The sequence below is a fragment of the Vicugna pacos genome, chromosome 4 (assembly GCF_048564905.1).
Source record: "Vicugna pacos chromosome 4, VicPac4, whole genome shotgun sequence".
Taxonomy (NCBI): Eukaryota; Metazoa; Chordata; class Mammalia; order Artiodactyla; family Camelidae; genus Vicugna; species Vicugna pacos.
Window position 1 is genome coordinate 52141984 of NC_132990.1, and position 18287 is coordinate 52160270.

Sequence of the window (18287 nt, forward strand, 5' to 3'; positions counted from 1 at the left end):
CACTTGGATTCTGGTAAGACAGAGATGGTCACGCTATGTAAGCTATTATTAAAGAAATAATAATACCTATATGAATTCAAAATAGGAAATGAGCTTTCTAAGCAAAAAAATTCATTCATAAGACTAAACAAAAATGAAAAACTTCAGTGTGTCAAAACACCACAAGAAACATTAAAATGAAAATTATGAATTGAAAAAATATCCATTTCCAATTTTGTGCGTGTGTGTGAAAAATTGCAATGACAGACCATTAGGTCAATTTGGGATGACAAAAGACTGTGATTTTTGCCTCTTAGCTGTGGCTACCATCACTGGGCCTAACCAATGACTTTTAAGTTTAGACACACTGAACTTCTTAGCCAAAGGTTAAAAACAACCTAGGGCTTCTTATTATCTGGTAAGTACCAGGTGAACTTACACCCCAAAAGATTTGGGAGCTTGGCTACTCTCATTCAAATCAGGGTGATGGTCACAGACCACTGAAGCATTTTTTGAATCTGGGTCCCAGACTGAATGCATAACAGAGAGGTGGAAAAGGCCTGGGGATCAGGGGTCTCTAGTCTCAGCTCTGCCACTAAATGCCTGTGTGACTTTAGACCTTTGTGTCCCCATCATTGCTTTGAAAGGTTTGTATCAGCACAAAATGATACCTTAAGGTTCCTTTCTGTACTAAAATTTTATGATTCTGTGAACACTAACATATAAAACTACAGATTATACTATATATGTATTTAAATTATATTTAAAATTATACACACTAAGAAATAGCAACTTACCCCTGGTGGTTTATAGATTATGTTGTCTCCGCTATATCGTTCTGGTTTTGAAACAGCCCTAACAGAAAGAGAGAAGTAGTAATAATATTTTTTAAGAAAAATAATACCAGTAATACACCTGAATGAAGCAGAATTGCCTACCTGTTTTGCAACATATGAATTATAACAATTTGAATTATATACTTGTCCATCTTCTTTCCTACTTATAAAATTATGCAATACCAATAAAAACATATATTTAAAGGAAAAAGTTAATATGAGGCAGATTTTTTTAAAGGGAAATCTTAGTTAGCTGTTTTTGTGACTCAGTATTTTATGTGTAGATTGGCAATTCTGGCACTAAAATGCTGTTTTTGACCTCAGACTGTTTCTAGTAACTGAAGATCAAAGTCATTGAGTGGTCACATAAACCAATCAAAAAACACATTATTTGCTCATAAGTCAGACTCAACTATGCATACTCTACTTTTTTACTTTTTAAAACCAAAATTTATTTTAAAAAATAGATGAATTGAAATAACCTACATCTTTAGAATACAGTTCCATAAATAAGTAATTTTTAATTTGTTTACTGTTACCTATGCCTGGTACAGGCACATAATAAGTGAATAAATATTTGGTGAGTGAATTCTGCAACAAACTCTAAGTCAAAATGGGTAACTTCTTCTCTCTCTCAACTATATTTGGATTAACGGAACCCTGATTTATCTCCAGCTTCTGACTAGGGTAGTACAGGAGGTAAGGGCTAGACTGATGAACAGTGGGACAGAAGAAGAGAACATGCTCCATTCATTCATCATTCACTATTGAGTGTGCGCTTCCTTCGCACCAGGTGTCTTCTTGGCAGCTGACACACAGCAGTGAACAAAACTGACAATCCTGTGCTCTCATGGAGCTTCCATTTTGGTGGGGAAAGGCAAGTAGACACTTTTATCTTGGATGGTTAAAAACAAACAAAAAAGGTGCTATGAAGACAAATAGGTGGATAAAGAATGACACGTTAGACAATAGTAGTGCTGTTTTATATAAAGTTATAAGGAAAGATCTTCCTGACGAGATGATATCTAGACAAGCACTTCGGACAGAGACAGGAAGGGCAGAGGCCCTGCAGCGGGTGTATGCCTGCAGCGTCAGGAACAGCAAGGGGCTGCGTGGCTGGGCACAGTACTGCCAAGAGCAAGGGGGACAAGTGCCTTCATTATTTACTCTGTGTGATAATCCTCAAAAACCACTGATAATGTTTACAATAAAACACATATACAAAACCTACAGAAGTATTAAGACAGGGAAAATGATCACAAAATGGAGAGGACATACTATGCCAGAAATCTGGGATCTACTCAGGATGGTACTACAGTTGAGTCTAACAGTTACAGGCCAAAGAAAAGAGAGAGAGAATATTGTGAAATGTCAAAGGATGGTGGAGATAACCTCCAATGAGAAGAAAGAGTCAAGGAGAGAACCATAAAAATGATTCTACTTTGAAAGAGAAAGAAAAAAATACAAAATAAAGTCAGAGAAGTCAGAAAGGTAAGGAGAAAACCAGACAGATTCAACATGAAGTGTAGACATAGCAGAAAAAGGACAGGGTAGCTGAGGGTCACATCCTTCAGAGAACCTGAAGAGGATTAAGACTGAAAAAAGACCACCGGATTTGTTAATGAAGATGTGACTGTGTGGACAGAAGTTTCATTAGGGTCATGGAGGGGAAAGTTGGCTTCTAGGAGGTTAATGTTTTTAACTGGCTAGAGTATGAGAAATGCTAGGTAGCCAAGCATAACGAATCTTTGAAAAAATTTGAGGATGAAAAGAAAGATGAGATTATAGCTCAAGAGACAGGACAGGAAAGAGAGAATCATGTTTTTAGGAAAGGAAAGATGTTCATGAATACGGTCAGGTTGAAAACATGAGAGAGCAAGGACAACGGATGGCTCAGAGCCCCACAGGACTTTAAAGGGACGACTACAGGGACACAAGGAAGGAGGTTAGCCGTGGAAAGGAGAAGAGAAGGTGGTGGAGAGCTGGCGATGAATAAAGATGATATCGCTCATGCTTCTTAATGAGAGAGACAGTGTGTGGTTTCAGTTTGGAAACCCCGCAAGTTAATAAGCATTTTTCATGATGCAGGACAGTGTTAGTAAATGAGCTGAACAACAGTATGAGAGTTAGTTGTTAACTTGTCCATTCTTTTCCTTTCTTACCCACATTTTAAATAGAGTACAGAAAGGAAAATTAACAGACTTTCACACTCTTAAGAAGAGGCCAGAGATAGGTGTAAAGCCTTGCTTGTGACTTTAAGAGGACTGAGATAATCTCTGGAGAGGTCATCTTCAGAAAACAACCACACACAACACACTCAACTAAGATACTTACCCAAATGCAGAAAGGAAGGCACAATCATCATGCAAAATATTTGCTACTCTTTCAAAAACTCTATAGTTTTCTGAGTCCTTCTGCTCAAAATATCCAATGATATTTCTTTTGCTGCGCTGTAAAATAAAGTATGTAATTACTTTACAAACATGTATAGTTCTTTAAAAAGCATGTTATTTCATTTACCCAGCTGCTGTTCAGTTATCTCCAAATGAAGTGTGACTATAAATGCTTAATTGGCTTTTAACACCTAGTCCAAAACTATTAAAGATTACATTAGGTTGAAAATAATCTTAACTACAATCTAATATAATAATTTCCTTCTAGTATTTTTAAAATTTCAAGAAACAGATAATTGTTTAATCAGTGACAGTCTTTTCCTAAATAAGATGACTAATTCTAAGATGTGTTAACATAATATATCTATTTGTAACATGTGACTATTGGCAGAGACTCCTCCAAGGATCTCTCACGTTCCTACACGTTTAGATATATCCAAAATGCAAGACCCTGACCACTCTTTACCCGGGCAATCTCTCAGGGTTGTACGTGCAGTTAGCAACCTTGAGGTATGAGGTTATGTCTCCCTTCAGGACAAAGAGCAGCCTTACTGCTGGCTCTGAAATAGGAGCTCCCTGAGCCCAGAGTGCCCCTGTCCCACAACCACCTGCATGAGCAGGGATTTGTCTGGACTCTCTGTGTCACCTCCATAGGACTTGGGGGCAAGGAAACAAATGCAAACATGTCACACTGTTTGCTTGATGTGAGCAAGAAAATCCTTTGTCTCTGACCCAGGAGCCTTGTGTCTTCTGACAGCATCCATGAAATGATAATTTTCTAATTTATTTGTTTATAAGGAGGGTAAAAATCAAATCTCAAGCCTGGCAATGGCCATCTAAAGCCCAAACTCAATTGTTTTCATTTTTTTAAAAGAGCAAAATACTTCTTAGTGTACAAAGAAAAGGATTTGTTAAGCATATTGCTAAGGGCAGCTATGTCAGAGGACACTAAAATGTATACAAACAGCTGATATAGGGGTACTTAGAGCAGATACCCTGAGGGTCTCCACTAAGGAAAATATGGAGCCTTTGGCTGTGTATGCCTGCCATTAACGTCTATTTCTTCATAATTCAGGCTACCCTTTGTCCTCAATTAATTCAAATTAGTACAACTTTCCTGTTATGCTATTATACAGTAAAACATTAGCATTTACCTTGGGAATTCAAGAAAATTTCAACTTAAGTATATATCAAATCCATTGCAACAAACTATTAGAAAATGTGCAGATTCTTTGATTACATTAAGAATTTATTTACATTAAGCAAGCAGGTAATGTTCATTTGATCCAGCAAAAGTTAATGACTTACATCAAGAGTGGTGATTTCTGCTAAGTCATGCAGTTCTTGAATGGGGTCACTTTTTTGTTGCCTGATGTAATCTGCAAGTGCTTTCACTGATCGCTGACCCCTGTATTCTCTCTTCATCATCATCCCATTACGAAACAGTTTGAGGGTTGGGTATTTGCTTATCCTGTATCTCTGAGCTATATCAGCTAAGAGAACAACAACAACAAAAAATTAACTTCACCCTCAGACTCAGTCTGGGTGAGCCCATTAGCCCACCAGTCAAAAATCTTACAATTATTTAGGGAGAACATTTTGGTTTATATAATTCTTCAGTGTTAGAGAAAAAAATCAATCATGACAAGTTTGTATTGCTTAAGAGTCCAGGCTCCTAACATACACGGCCTGGTTTAAACCCCACAGCTATTTACTGGCTGTGTGGACTTGTATGTACCTCAAGTTTCCATGCCTTAGTTTCTTATCCGTTATGTGAGGATAATAATTTCTACCACATAGAGCTGTTTTAAAGACTAAATGAGATAATACAAATGCATGACAGAGTAAACACTTAATAAATGTTACTAAGTATTATTATAGATATATAATAGTATATAGATAACTAATATTAGATACTCTGCTAGTAGAAAAATTTATAATCCCACATACACAAATTTTGAGTATGCTAATACAATTAAGAGCAAAACTCAGCAGTATACACTAAAAAAAAAATCCCTTTATTATGACCTATGGGTATATTCTCACACAAATCATTAAAATTGGTGTTTATAGTCTCAAAAACTTAGTCAAAATGTGTGCTGATCTCATTTTTAGGAATCACAATTAGTAAGATACAGACTTAATCAGAACGGAAGAGCCTTCAAATTTTTCTGCTGTTATTTCCAAGAGGTAGCAAATAGGAGAAATCAATGGTTTCTAGACACGGGTAAAGATCAAATGTCATGTTAGTCACATGGATAAGAATGATAAAATTTTCAGAGCAAAGGGGACCTGAGAGAGCATAAGTAGCTTGAAACAGGTGATTAAAAAAAAACTGAGTTCTAAAATGAGAGCAGAATTCTAAAATGATGGCACAAAAAAACATGAATATTCTCTAGGCCCACCTCCATTTCTAGTAGTTGCAAAACAAAAACAAAATAAACAGGACTGCAATAAACTCTGTTGACCATCTTAATATTCTAGGAGATTAGAAGGTAGGAACTTTACCAGAGGGTATATACACACGTGTGCTGACAGTTTCATGGGTGCTTACATACATAGGTCAAAGCTTGTAAATTTGTATGTTTTAGATATGTACAGTTTACTGTATATCAACTATACCTCAGTAAAGAGGTTTTAAAAATCTAAATGAATACTGACTGTACAAAACACAGCAAAATTATGCCTTATGGGGTTTGACACAAATTAAAACACATAACAACAACAACAACATATAAACTGGGGGAGAGGAGGTAAGCAGAAGGCTAATGATTCTAAGTATTCTAAGATCTCTACACTGTTTAGGAAGAGGTAAAAGTACTTAGACTATATTGATAAGTCAAAGTTGCATTTTGTTCTAAGATAAGCAATCAAAGAATGATATAACGGTGTATTAGAAGTTAAGGATGGATAATGGGTTCTCAGAAGGGGGTTTGGAGAAAACATTATGTAATTAAGATCACAGAACACTTTGTTAAACTCCATGTAGGATTTACAAAGGGGAAAATCATACTTGACTATTAAAATTCTTTAAACAGAAGACAAATATGAGCAAATAGAACCATGGAGCATATATAAATGAGATGAAGGAGAATACTTTATTCAGCAAATCACAGAAATCTGAAATAATATCAAGACTTTAATATACAAGTATTTAATATTGGCATTTATCTGCTTGATCTGGGAGCTGGTACTTTTTGAAGAACACTAGTGGATACATAAGCTGTAAACCCTTTTCAACTCGACAGATTAAGGAGAAAACATGCCTTTGAGGGGTTGTAAAATGGTGGGTTCTTACCTGATCAGAGAGTTAATCAGATTAAACTGGCACTACAAACTGAGGACTAAGAGTGGTTTTATAAGCAAGTAGAAGATTTTTAAGATAAACAGAAGCACTTGTTATAAGGCAGAGGCCACAAAGGCTTAGGTTTACCCTACTTACAAGAAAATCAGCCCAAAGAAATAATAAAAAGGAACTTTACCTTCCTAACTAAAAGAACTCATTCAGTCCCAGCACATTACACACTGAAATGCAGCACATTATAAAATGAATTTTTGCAGTAATGTATAAAGGAAAATGTTTTTAATAAAAATGCTGTTAAAATTAGGTTAGTTTTATCAGCCAATGTTACAATGCTAGGGTCTGGAATATGAAAAATGTCTTTTTAAAAGTTACTATTTCCCCCAAATATCCATCAGTAGGAGAATGGTTAAATAAAGTACGGTACACCTGAACAATGAAGTACTATGGGCTGTTGTAAAAAGGAATGGAAAGATCTCCTTATGCTGCTAAGGAGCAATCTCCAAGATACACTGTTCAGTGAAAACAGCCAGGTGCAGAGGACTGTGAAAGAAGTATAAAGAAGAAACTTGGAAAAGAGGTAGGAATATATATATGTATCTATGACCCCCTACAGCCTCCAAAAAACATCACCAATGGAAGAAATACAAAGAGTGGTCAGGAATGGAATTTACACCTGCCTGACTATAACTTGGTTTTATAGTTTTGACTTGGGACAAAGGAAATGCTTACTAGTAAAACAAAATTAGATTTAAAAAAATTTAATACTGTAATTGTTATTTTGAAATAAACACACACATTATAGATAAAGCAAATGAGTTATCACGCTAATGCCTTTAAGAATCAAGATTTTTGGCATAATAATAAAGATATAAATATAAAATTGAGGAAATTAAGTAAAAACCCTATAATATTTCATTTGAAGTGAAACTACTAGCAAAAACTCACAATGTGTTTTTCTCTTTCAAAAATACATGTCTAAGTTTTTCCACTGAGAGTTTCATTGGCCAATTCTACCAAGTATTTAAGGAAAAAGTAATTCCATTTCCACAAACTTTTCCTGAAAATTGAAGAGAGTGGATTACTTCTCAACTCATTCTATGAGGCCAGCATTACCCTCATACCAAAACCAGGCAAAGACATAAAAAAATTACAGACCAATACACCCAATAAACAAAATTAGAGGCTTAGACACTAGTGGGCCTCAACACTTAACTGTAAACCTATAGGAATCGAGACAGTGTGATACTGGCATAAGGACAGACAAATAGATCAACAGAACAGAGTCCAGAAACAGACCCACCTATACATGTGGAAGTGACTTTTGACAAAGGTGAAAACAAAATCTAACTGTATACTGTTTATAAAATATACACCTAAACATAAGGATGCAAAAATCTTGAAAGTAAAAGGATGGGGAAAAAAATGTACCATACAAAATTAATCAAAAGATATCCTGTATAGCTATATTAACAGTAAATATGTACACATTAAGGCAAAAAGCATTGCTGGAAATCAAGAAGGATCCTTCATAACAACAAAAAGTTCATTACCCAGGCAGATGGAACAATTCTGAATTTGTATGCATCAAACAAAAACCTAAAAATACATAAAGTATAAAATGACAGAACTATAAAGACAAATCTGCAAACATGGTGGGAGATTATTAATACACCTCTTTTTGCAACTGACAATAATAATTAAAATTAACAAAGACACCTGAATGATTGGACACATATATGCGACACTACCCCAAAACTGCAACATATACATTCTTTGCAGGTATATATATCATACAAAAAAACAAACACATGATGAATCACAAAAAAGTCTCAACAACTTTCAAATGATTCAACTCATAATGAGAATAAAGTAACTTCTATGTGCCCATGAAACAGAGATAAACGGGAAACTAGAAAATATTCTGAACTGATAATGAAAATACATATCAGAACCTACAGCATACAGTCAAAGCATATACTTAGAATGAAATTTATAACATTAAAATGGGTATGTTTGGGGGAAAAGGCTGAAAAAGAGAGATGCATTAATCTTAAAAAGTCATAAAAAGAACAACAAATTAAAAATGAAGAAGTGAATAAAAAAGTTAAAGGCAGAAATTAATAAAGTGGGAAATAAACATACAATACAAAAGAACAAAAAGGCCAAAATCTGGTTCTTTGCAAAGGCTAATAAAATTGATAAACCCATAGAGAGAATAATCTAGGGGAAAAAAAAAGAGAGAGAAAACACAATTTCAGGAATACAGCAGAAGTCATTAACTCAGATAATAAGAGAATATTATCAATAACTTTATGACAATAAGTTTGGAGAGTAGGACAGAACGGAAGAATTCCCATAATATCACAACTCACTAAACCAACAGTAGAAAATATAACTGGTCCTAAAATCATTAAGGAAACTAAATCCATAATCCACGCCTTCTCACAAAGAAAGCTCCATTCCTAGAAAGCTTTACCAGCAAGCTCTGCTAAACATTTAAGAAGCCAATAATGCTATTTACATCATTCTAGAGACTACAAAAAGAGGAGACATTTCCCAAATAATTTTATGAGATCAACATAATCTTTCTGCCAAATCTGAGAAGGAAATGATAAGAAAAGAACTTAAGACGCAAAACTTGAAAGTATTAAATTGAATTTAGCATTAAATGCAAAAGAGAATACATCACAGTCAAACTGGACCTAGTCTAGCACGTCAGTTTAATGTTTGAAAAGCAATATAATTCACAACATTAACAGAATAAAAGAGAAAGATTCTACTACTTCTCAGAAACACATCTGATAAAATCAACATTTACTCACTTATATATTTTTGTCAAATTAGGAATAGAAGGGAACTTCCTTAATCTGATGAAGGATACCTCAATAAACAAATGCCAAACAACTTGATAGTCAAACGCTAAAAGCTGTCCTGCTGAGATCAAGAAAGAAGTAAAGATAACACTGTACTGGAGTTCTTAGAGTAATAAGAAAAAGAAATAAAGAATATATATATATATGCACACACACACACACAAACACAACAGAAAAGAAGAAATTAGAAATGTCATTATTTACAGATGATCTTATTGGGGTCACAGAAAACTCAAAAGAGAATCTACGAAAGGCCTTCCATAGTAGGCAGCAGAAATCTATTGCTCCTTCTGGGGCAAGTAGAAAAAAAACTGATTTTTTTAAAGTCACATTTTTAAAGATACCAGAGACCATGAAACCAATGAAGGCTAAATGAATTGATATTCCAGAAAGGAAAGGGCCATTCCTAAGTAAGTAAGCAAAAGCTCACGTACTGGCATTTCCTTTTCTACAGGTTTCCTATGCAATATTCCTCTTGGACATTAAATCCACAATTTGTGCAGATTTAGGGCTGAGGATTACACCTCTGGGCAGAGAGAACGAGAATGCAGTGAAGCTATTCACAGTCGCCTGGGCTGGAATGGTGGGCTGAAAGGGCCCTGAAATACACTGGAAGTCCCCAGAGGACATTTACTGAGTAGAGGGGTGACACAGGAAGCTGGAGACTGGGCTAGAAAGACAGAGTAAAATCTCCCATGGCCTTGTGGTGCTTAGGAGACACTAATTATACAAAGGGCCCGCATCAGCATCAGACATGCAACCAAGACGTTTGCCAGATTCTGAAGCTGCAGAGGCAAGGAAGCAACTAGATGTTGGAGAACACCATGATTTTTAAGACAAACTGGAAAAAAGGTACTGGTGACATGAGACAAATTATTAATATTCAGATTATGTAAAGAACAATAACAAAAGGAGCACCAAAAAGGTAAATGGGCTAAGATACCAGTCAATTTATGAACGGAATACAAACAGCCAATGAACATGTCAAAACATGCTTGGCTGTAATCAAGAAGTTACAAATTAAAACTACCAGGTAACACTTTTTGCCCATCCTATTGGCAAAATAACAAAAACTAATTTTTTTTTAAAAATCAGTAATATCAAGCCCTATTAAGGGAAAATATATCCTTCTACGTCCAACTTAGGTGCACATTTAATGTTAATAAGGCTAAACTAGACTAGCTGATGCCTAATTTGCCAAGGAATTTTTTTAATCCCTAAAGGATTTGATAGAAAGGGTATGAGATGGACCCAGACAGGTGATAAGCAGTCACTGAGTAGCAGAGCAGGCTTTAAAAATATTCCCTTGGCAGTGGTAGAGAAGCAGGGAGACTAGTAAGGAAGCCACTGCAATAGTCCTGGCAGAAATAACAAGAGTCTGTTTACCAACTTAAACATTACTACCTTTATGTTGCCTTAAAATTCTAGTTATGGATAGAAAAAGATTAGATAATACTTACAGACTATTAGAGGAATAGATGTTTGCTTGCTTAATTCTCAAACAACATCAGGCAGCAGGTATGCTGTATAATGAGGTGGCTTGTAATTATTAAGAAGCAAAAACCTTCAAATTACATTGACCAATAATCTCAGACATAAAGGTGACTTTTCATAAGCTTTGGTCAAAAGTGATTTTTAGGTAATTACAATGTGACATTTTGACAGTATAACAAAGAATGACTTAAGAGGTATAATAAGTGGAGATTTTATTATTAACAGGATGGATCAAATGTTAAAATGGATGTCAAAGGAATTAAAAATTTCAGAAGGTTAACAGCTCACTGATTGGAAAATTACCACGTACTTTTGCTTCAGTGGTCACTTACTTTCCCTTGATGGGCTCTGCCTGCCATCCCACTTGCCTAAAGCCCAGCAGGGTTCCAAATGGGGAAACTGCCTCCCGCTCTTGTCTCTGCAATGTCCCTCCCTGCTATGATTATCCACGACTGGTAACAGAAGAGGCAGATAATTTCAACAGGAAGGTCTTACGGTTTTCCTGGTTCTAGGATAAGGATCACTGCTGCCTATGTTCCCTTCCCCATTCCCAAACCATGCCTCCCCACAATCTGGAAATTCACACAAAATCAAAAACCCCACAACGAAATAAGACCCTGAACAGAAAAATTACAAAGCCTAGAAGCTTACTCAGGATTCAGACTAAACCTGCTCATCCAAGTTGTTTTATGCTCATGAAATCCTCACTGTATATTTTCTTCTTCCCTTTTTTTTTACTGAAATAAAATTGACTTATAACATTGCATCAGTTTAACATGTTGATTTAATACATTTAGCAATATTACAAAATGAATGTCACTGTAGTGTCAGCTAGCACTTGTATCACTTTACATAATTATCATTTCTTTTTTGTGGTGGGAATAATTAAGATCCAGTCTCTTAGCAAATTTGATATTAATACAATAATTGTTTATAATTATTTTCCTATTCTTAATGCCTCATTTGTGTATAGCTCATATATAAAAACTTCTCAGTTTCTAAGATGGAAGGTTCAAGTTGCATTGGAAGGCAGACAGGTAAGAGTAACTGGTATTTAGGAGCATGTGCTGCCTAATTCAAGGACAATTGAAAAGTACTTTCCTAAAAATGCTAGAGGGAGACAATGTTCTGCACTGACCAGTAAATAACATATGAATGTCTCTTGCTGAGTGCCATACAGCCTCTAGCCACTGGAGGTCAGCAGAGAACCTAGTCCCACAAGGGGCAGATTGATGGGACTTTGTAATACAATCTAAAGCAGCAGGACCACCTGGGAGAGTGATGAATTCTCCCCAAAGGAAGAGGCTGCATAAGATAAGATCATGATGAGATCATGATCCATAGTTGAACCAAAGGTAAGTTTAAGTGTGTGTCTGTGTACAGAAATTGTGAAAAACAAAGACAATTACAAAAAAGAAAACAAGAACCATTTGTAATCCAACCACCACTGGGGAAAACCACTATTAACATGTTGGTTATATCTTGCTGACTTTGAGTGAAGTTACTTAACTAGCTGTGACATGTTTCAATTGAGAAAAAAAATTAACTCTAAGGTTTTAGTTAAATAGTAAAGTGCCAGCATCAATATTTGCAGAATGGGTATCAGCAGCTTGGAAGAAAATCCTAGAAAGAGTAGAGTAACACTCTCTAATGAAGAGTTTTACCAAAACTCTCACTGGCACAGGAGATGATATTGTGTGGAAAACACAAAAATCAGTGACTCAGAATTGGAAAGTGATTGCACAAAAGTCAGATTCTGAATGTGAAATTGTTTCAGAATTACTTGAACAAATTTATTTCCCTTTTTAGGTACACAGATTAATGATGACCAAAAAAAAAATCTGTATCTAAGTGATTCTAAAATAGTTCTTATTAGAGTTACCCTGTGATCTAGCAATCCCATTCCTGTGCATATATCCGGAAAAAGCAAAAACTCTAATTCAAAAAGATACATGCATTCCAATGTTCATAGTAGCAGTATTTACAATAGTCAAGACATGGAAGCAACCTAAGTGTCCATCGACAGATGATTGGATAAAGAAGCTGTGATATGTATGTGTGTGTATACCACACATATAAACACACACACACAAAGGAATACTACTCAGCCATTAAAAAGAATGAATGCCATTTGCAGCAACATAAATGGATATGGAGATTATCATACTAAGTGAAGTCAGTCAGAGAAAGACAAATACATGATATCACTTATATGTGGAATCTAAAATAAATAATACAAAGGAATTTATTTATAAAACAGAAATAGACTCACAGACATGGAAAAACAAACTCATGGTTACCAAAGAGGGAAAGACAGGGGGAGGATAAATTAGGAGTTTGGGATTAACAGATATACACTACTATATGTAAGACAGATAAACTACAAGGTCCTACTGTATAGCACAATAAACTATATTTAATTTCTTGTAATAACCTATAATGGAAAATCTGAAAAAGAATATATATATATATTATGTAATATATATATATTATTATTAGAGTTACCCTGTGATCTAGCAATATATATATATATATATAACTGAATCACTTGGCTGTATACTTGAAACTAACACTGTACATCAACTACACTTCAATTAAAAAATTAAAATAAAATTAAATAAAATAGTTCTTATGATAGACATAAAGACCCTAAGTGATATGAAAGCACTGCATTATAGTGCAGTTTTTCTCAGTTTTTTTTCAGTTATAGATAAGTATGCCTTATAACCAGTGATGTAAGATTTGATGCAATACTGTAAAAAATACTTTATCATATTGTTGAGATAATGAGATAACCTATTTAAAGCACTTAATATAGTACCTACAAAACTAACAGTTCATAAATGCTGGTTACTATATATCCATCCATCTAGTCAACAACTATAAATGAACACCTATTATTTGGTACCAATCCAGTGCTAAGGATAAAGGGGTTAAAAAAAACAAAACAAAACAAGGTCCCTGCTCTTACAGAGCCTACATTTTATCATTATTATCAGCATTACTACCACTGCTGCTGCTACTTCTAATTGTTTCCACAGACTAAAATCTTAAATGAAATTCTTAAAACTCTTAATGTATAATACATGTAATGTACCAAAAAGATGTGCAAGTTTGGATTCCCTAAGAACAGAATAAAAGAAACCCTCTGTAATAATCCAACAATAAATGTATCTTCACCAGAGATGCAGCAATTCCTTTATGGGTGCTCCAGACGGGAGAAACTAAAAGGGCAACTGTCAGATCTGTGACAAATATGCAACCTGGTCCTCTGCAGGACGAGTGGGGACTCAGGGCCATCACAGGACATAAATGCCCTCTGGGTGGTGGGAAGAGGCTGTTCCTCAATGTGTCTCTTGATTCTGTTTCTTTAACTACCCTGACTGCCTTTTCCTTTTTCTCTTCCTCTACTTCTCTTCTACTTTGTCTGTTCCCTACATTAAATACAACAAATGGAGAAGTTAGGGGCTTAGGAGGCAAACTACATTTTACCACTGGATGAGGATTATTCAAGCTACAAGCTTTACACTGGAATTTCAAAAATTATATCTAAGCTTAAATAGTCGGAAGCTTCCTGATGTCACTCCAGCATCAGCCTGAGTTTAAAATTATTTCCTACAGTTCCCAACTCTTTTGGGGGTGGGGTAAGTAGGGCAGGGGGATCAAAGCAGGTGCGTCCAGCTCATATACAGAAACACAAGGGCTAACTGAGTGAAACTAGCCCATTATATCCACTCTTGCCTCTTTTCTTCTCCAATTCCAAGTTCTCAGCCCACTTACCAGAACCTTTCAACAAAGAGAGTCCTAGGAAGGGCATACAGAGAAGTGAGATAAAGGAAGGGAAGAAGGCACTCCACGGGATGGGGCTGGTGGAAGAAGGAGACAGAAGGAAACGCAGGCGGCAGCCCTACAATTATGTACTGAGATGGGTTTCCCTGACCAACTAGTAAACTGGCGTGGAGGACAACTGCCAAAGAATTCCCACTGCGTCCTAAGGAATGAGTACCTGCATTGTCTCCCACAGGGACTCCTTTGAAAATACTCACTTGGAATGTTTTACGAAAATTAGTGCCACTATGTTTTTATATTGATATATAATTATTTTGTTTGTTTCTTCACTTTATGGTCTCACCATATCCTCAATTCTTTATCAGGGCTGATAAAGGAAAAAAAACTGCATTGGCAGAAATTCCCAAATGCAAGACAATATCAAGATTTGTGGCCAAGATAGACAGTTTTCACAACCAAATTCAGCTCAATTTGAGCTTACAAAATATTATGAAGCAACATACAGTCTTTAAAGATTTAAAAAATTCAATGCAACAAAGGAAGGCTCATTCATTTTGCCACATTAACTTCTTCCAAGAACCTCTGTTGGGTTACATGAAGTCTTTTGCACTTATTGATGGGATAGGCTGGTTTTCCCTATTTTAGCTACTGATGGGATTTATTCTGTTTCTGAACATTAAGCTATCTTCGTGTTACCGGCAGAAATTCTACTTGGTAATGAGAGAATATTCACAAAGAGCACATCTACCTCCCACAGTACCTGGTGGTAAGGCAGAGATGCTACTGTCCAGGAGACGGCAACGTATGAGAGAAGGCAGTTCACGACCAACAAAATGGCTTCAACTGCCATCCCTGCTCATCACGGGGGGTTTTCACTAAAAAATCGAAACAGCCACAGAAAAAACCAGGGCTCTAAGTATTCCTCAAAATGCCGTAAAAGTCCATTCAAGGAAATTCTTTTAAAATTCAATGATCATGTTGAAGGTCATCTATCATAGTGAAAATAAACAGAAATTACAATCAACAGTATCACAGTACACCTGTACAGTACAGATTTCAAGCTTCTTCCACACATATTTTCACAAAAACTCTAAAGCAACAAGGCCCTCCTCCCTGCTCTTTTCTTAAACAAAGACAAATTACAGGTTCAGTGCCTTTTTATACCAACTTTCTATTTTGAAGACTTTCAAACCTACAGAAAAGATGAGAAGTAATATAATGAGCACCTGTACGCCCTCACCTGGACTTAACATTTTCCTGCATTTGGTTACCACGTTTCTCTTTCTCACCACACACACATACACACTTTCAATAGCGAATCCTGAATCAAGTTCAGTGATTTTTTTTAAAGTAACTTGCCCAACGGTATATGACTTAGTAAGCATTCTTAGTAAGGATTCTACCTTAGTAGAGGGTTGGGCCACACAGTATAGAAACAACAATAACAATATAAAAAACAGATAAACAACAAGGTCCTACTGCATAGCACAGGGAACTACATTCAACATCTTACAATAACAGATAACAAAAAAGAATATGAAAAGGAATACATATATATATGTGTGTAACTGAATCACTAGGCTGCACACCAGAAACTAACACAACATTGGAAACTGACTATACTTCAATTAAAAAAAAAAAGAAAAAAAGAAACGGTAATAACAGAAACAATAATACCACATATATGTAATTACATTTTAACAGAAAGCAGTCCCATGGTCCCCTGAGGATTGATGAGGGGAGAGAGGGACCACAAAGGAGCACAAGCAAAATTTTGGGGATGACAGATATGTTGATATCTTGACTGTGATAATGGTTTCACAGGTTCATACATGTGTCAAAACATTAAATTGTATAATTCAAGCTTGTGCAGTTTATTATATGTCAATTATATTTCAATCAACCTCTTTAAAAAAAAAAAAGTAAATCCGACCAAAGAACTATCTGCCTAACGGGCATTTATCTCCAGATCACAGGACTCTTAAAGTCCTTCTAGTCCAAAATCTCCACAATTCAACCAGCATGTAAGGGGTTACCCAAAGTACAGTCTGTCATACCAGCTCTAAAGAAGAGAGTGGAAAATATGAACAAAGCATCAATAAGGATTTCATAATGTCACTTTTAAAAAGTGAACAATTAACAGAGAAAAAAATATTTAGGGAGAATACACAATGTCTCAGATATAAGTTTCATTAATAAAAAACTAATTCTGTACATCTCTCTGGTAGATCAAAAAAATCTTAACTATGATTAGAGAACCTGATTACTAGAAACAGTATCATATTTATCTCAGATGTCCCCTGTTAATGTTAATGTTTAGAAGGAGAATAAATGATATTTATGGTTCAAGAATAGTTACTTTTTCTTCCCAATGACTGCAAGCTTGAGAGCATAATTTCAGATTTTTCTAGCCCAAATTCAGTGAAAGTAGGGGCTACTGTCTGCACTGTAATATCTAATTAAATACATAAAGAATAGAAAGATTTGAATAAAAGCCCACACCAAAAACATCCTGTTCTCTGCCAGTGAAAGGTGGGAGGAAAGATCCAGAAAGCAGTGTGGAAATGCAGTCCACGCTTGTACTGACAACTTCTACTGCCCCCTTCATCCTATCCAGTTGGGAACCTCAGCAGAAAGAAATGTGGGGTGTGGCTCAGAAGATTTGGAAATGCTCTGCTGTTAGCCATTTCTGCCTAGCACAGGGCTTTACCAGAAAATCCCCAAAATGTTTGTTGAATTGAATAGAAAACAAGCAAGTCTGTGAAGGAATCTGGTCAGGAGATCTGGATTCTAAGCCTGTGGTGACTAGACATTAAGCTGTATGACACGATTTCCATTTCCTCAACTGCAAAATGAAAAGTAGTACGTACACACACACACACACACATTCTATCTGTTAGGTGAAGTGTAAAGGACAGGAAATTTGCAGAATGGGAGTGTTCTGTATTCAGGCCAACTTACCAATAACTCTATGCAAGAAGCTTTCAATGAGGAATCTTTGTCTCCCAGAAACTATCAGATGTTTGAAATTCAGAGATTAGAGTTCTTTGGTCTCCACTTAAAAGGGAGCATTAAAAACAAAGAAAAGAAAGTAGTTCCCACCTTTGAAGAAGTGACATTGCAATTGGTGAGACAACTAAGACCCAATGAAGCAGAACCACCAAGTGCCATGGGTTTGGTGCCATGAGAGCGTTAAGTTCAAGGGTAATGGCAGCACTCAGGAGGAAACCCCACTGCAAGCACACTAGTCCAAGCTGGAGGAATCTGTCATGTGTACAGAAAACCATGAGGATTTTCATAGAGAAAGCACCACTGGGACAAGCATAATCCAAGAGGCAGGATTTTAAGTGAGTTTAACCTAAGTTTCTCAACACTCTCAGCAATTATAATCAGTAACTACAGCAAATCACACTTCAAAGACGGTCTAAGCCAATCTTAGTAGAATCTTTTACAGAATAGAAACACAAAAAACTCCAAGATTGTTTTATGTTAAATGACTACAAATGGTATTTTTGCATGATTCTAAGACTAACAGAAATCTTTTACTTTTCTAAAACTGTATTTCAATTTTATTTATTGATTTTGGTGTTTGCTTTGGTTAAAAAAAATGCTAGTTATG

At 35.7% G+C, this 18287-nt stretch overlaps 1 protein-coding gene across 1 annotated transcript in view; it reads right to left on the reverse strand.

Annotated features, from left to right (window-relative positions):
- ERP44 (endoplasmic reticulum protein 44) overlaps nt 1-18287 on the reverse strand; it is a 72329-nt gene that overhangs the window by 19504 nt on the left and 34538 nt on the right. The window contains exons 5-7 of the mRNA XM_072959814.1: nt 4517-4701; nt 3150-3265; nt 777-834 (exon numbers count right to left, since the gene is read on the reverse strand). Of these exons, the coding sequence (XP_072815915.1) occupies nt 777-834; nt 3150-3265; nt 4517-4701 (359 nt within the window). The remainder of the gene's footprint in view (nt 1-776; nt 835-3149; nt 3266-4516; nt 4702-18287) is intronic.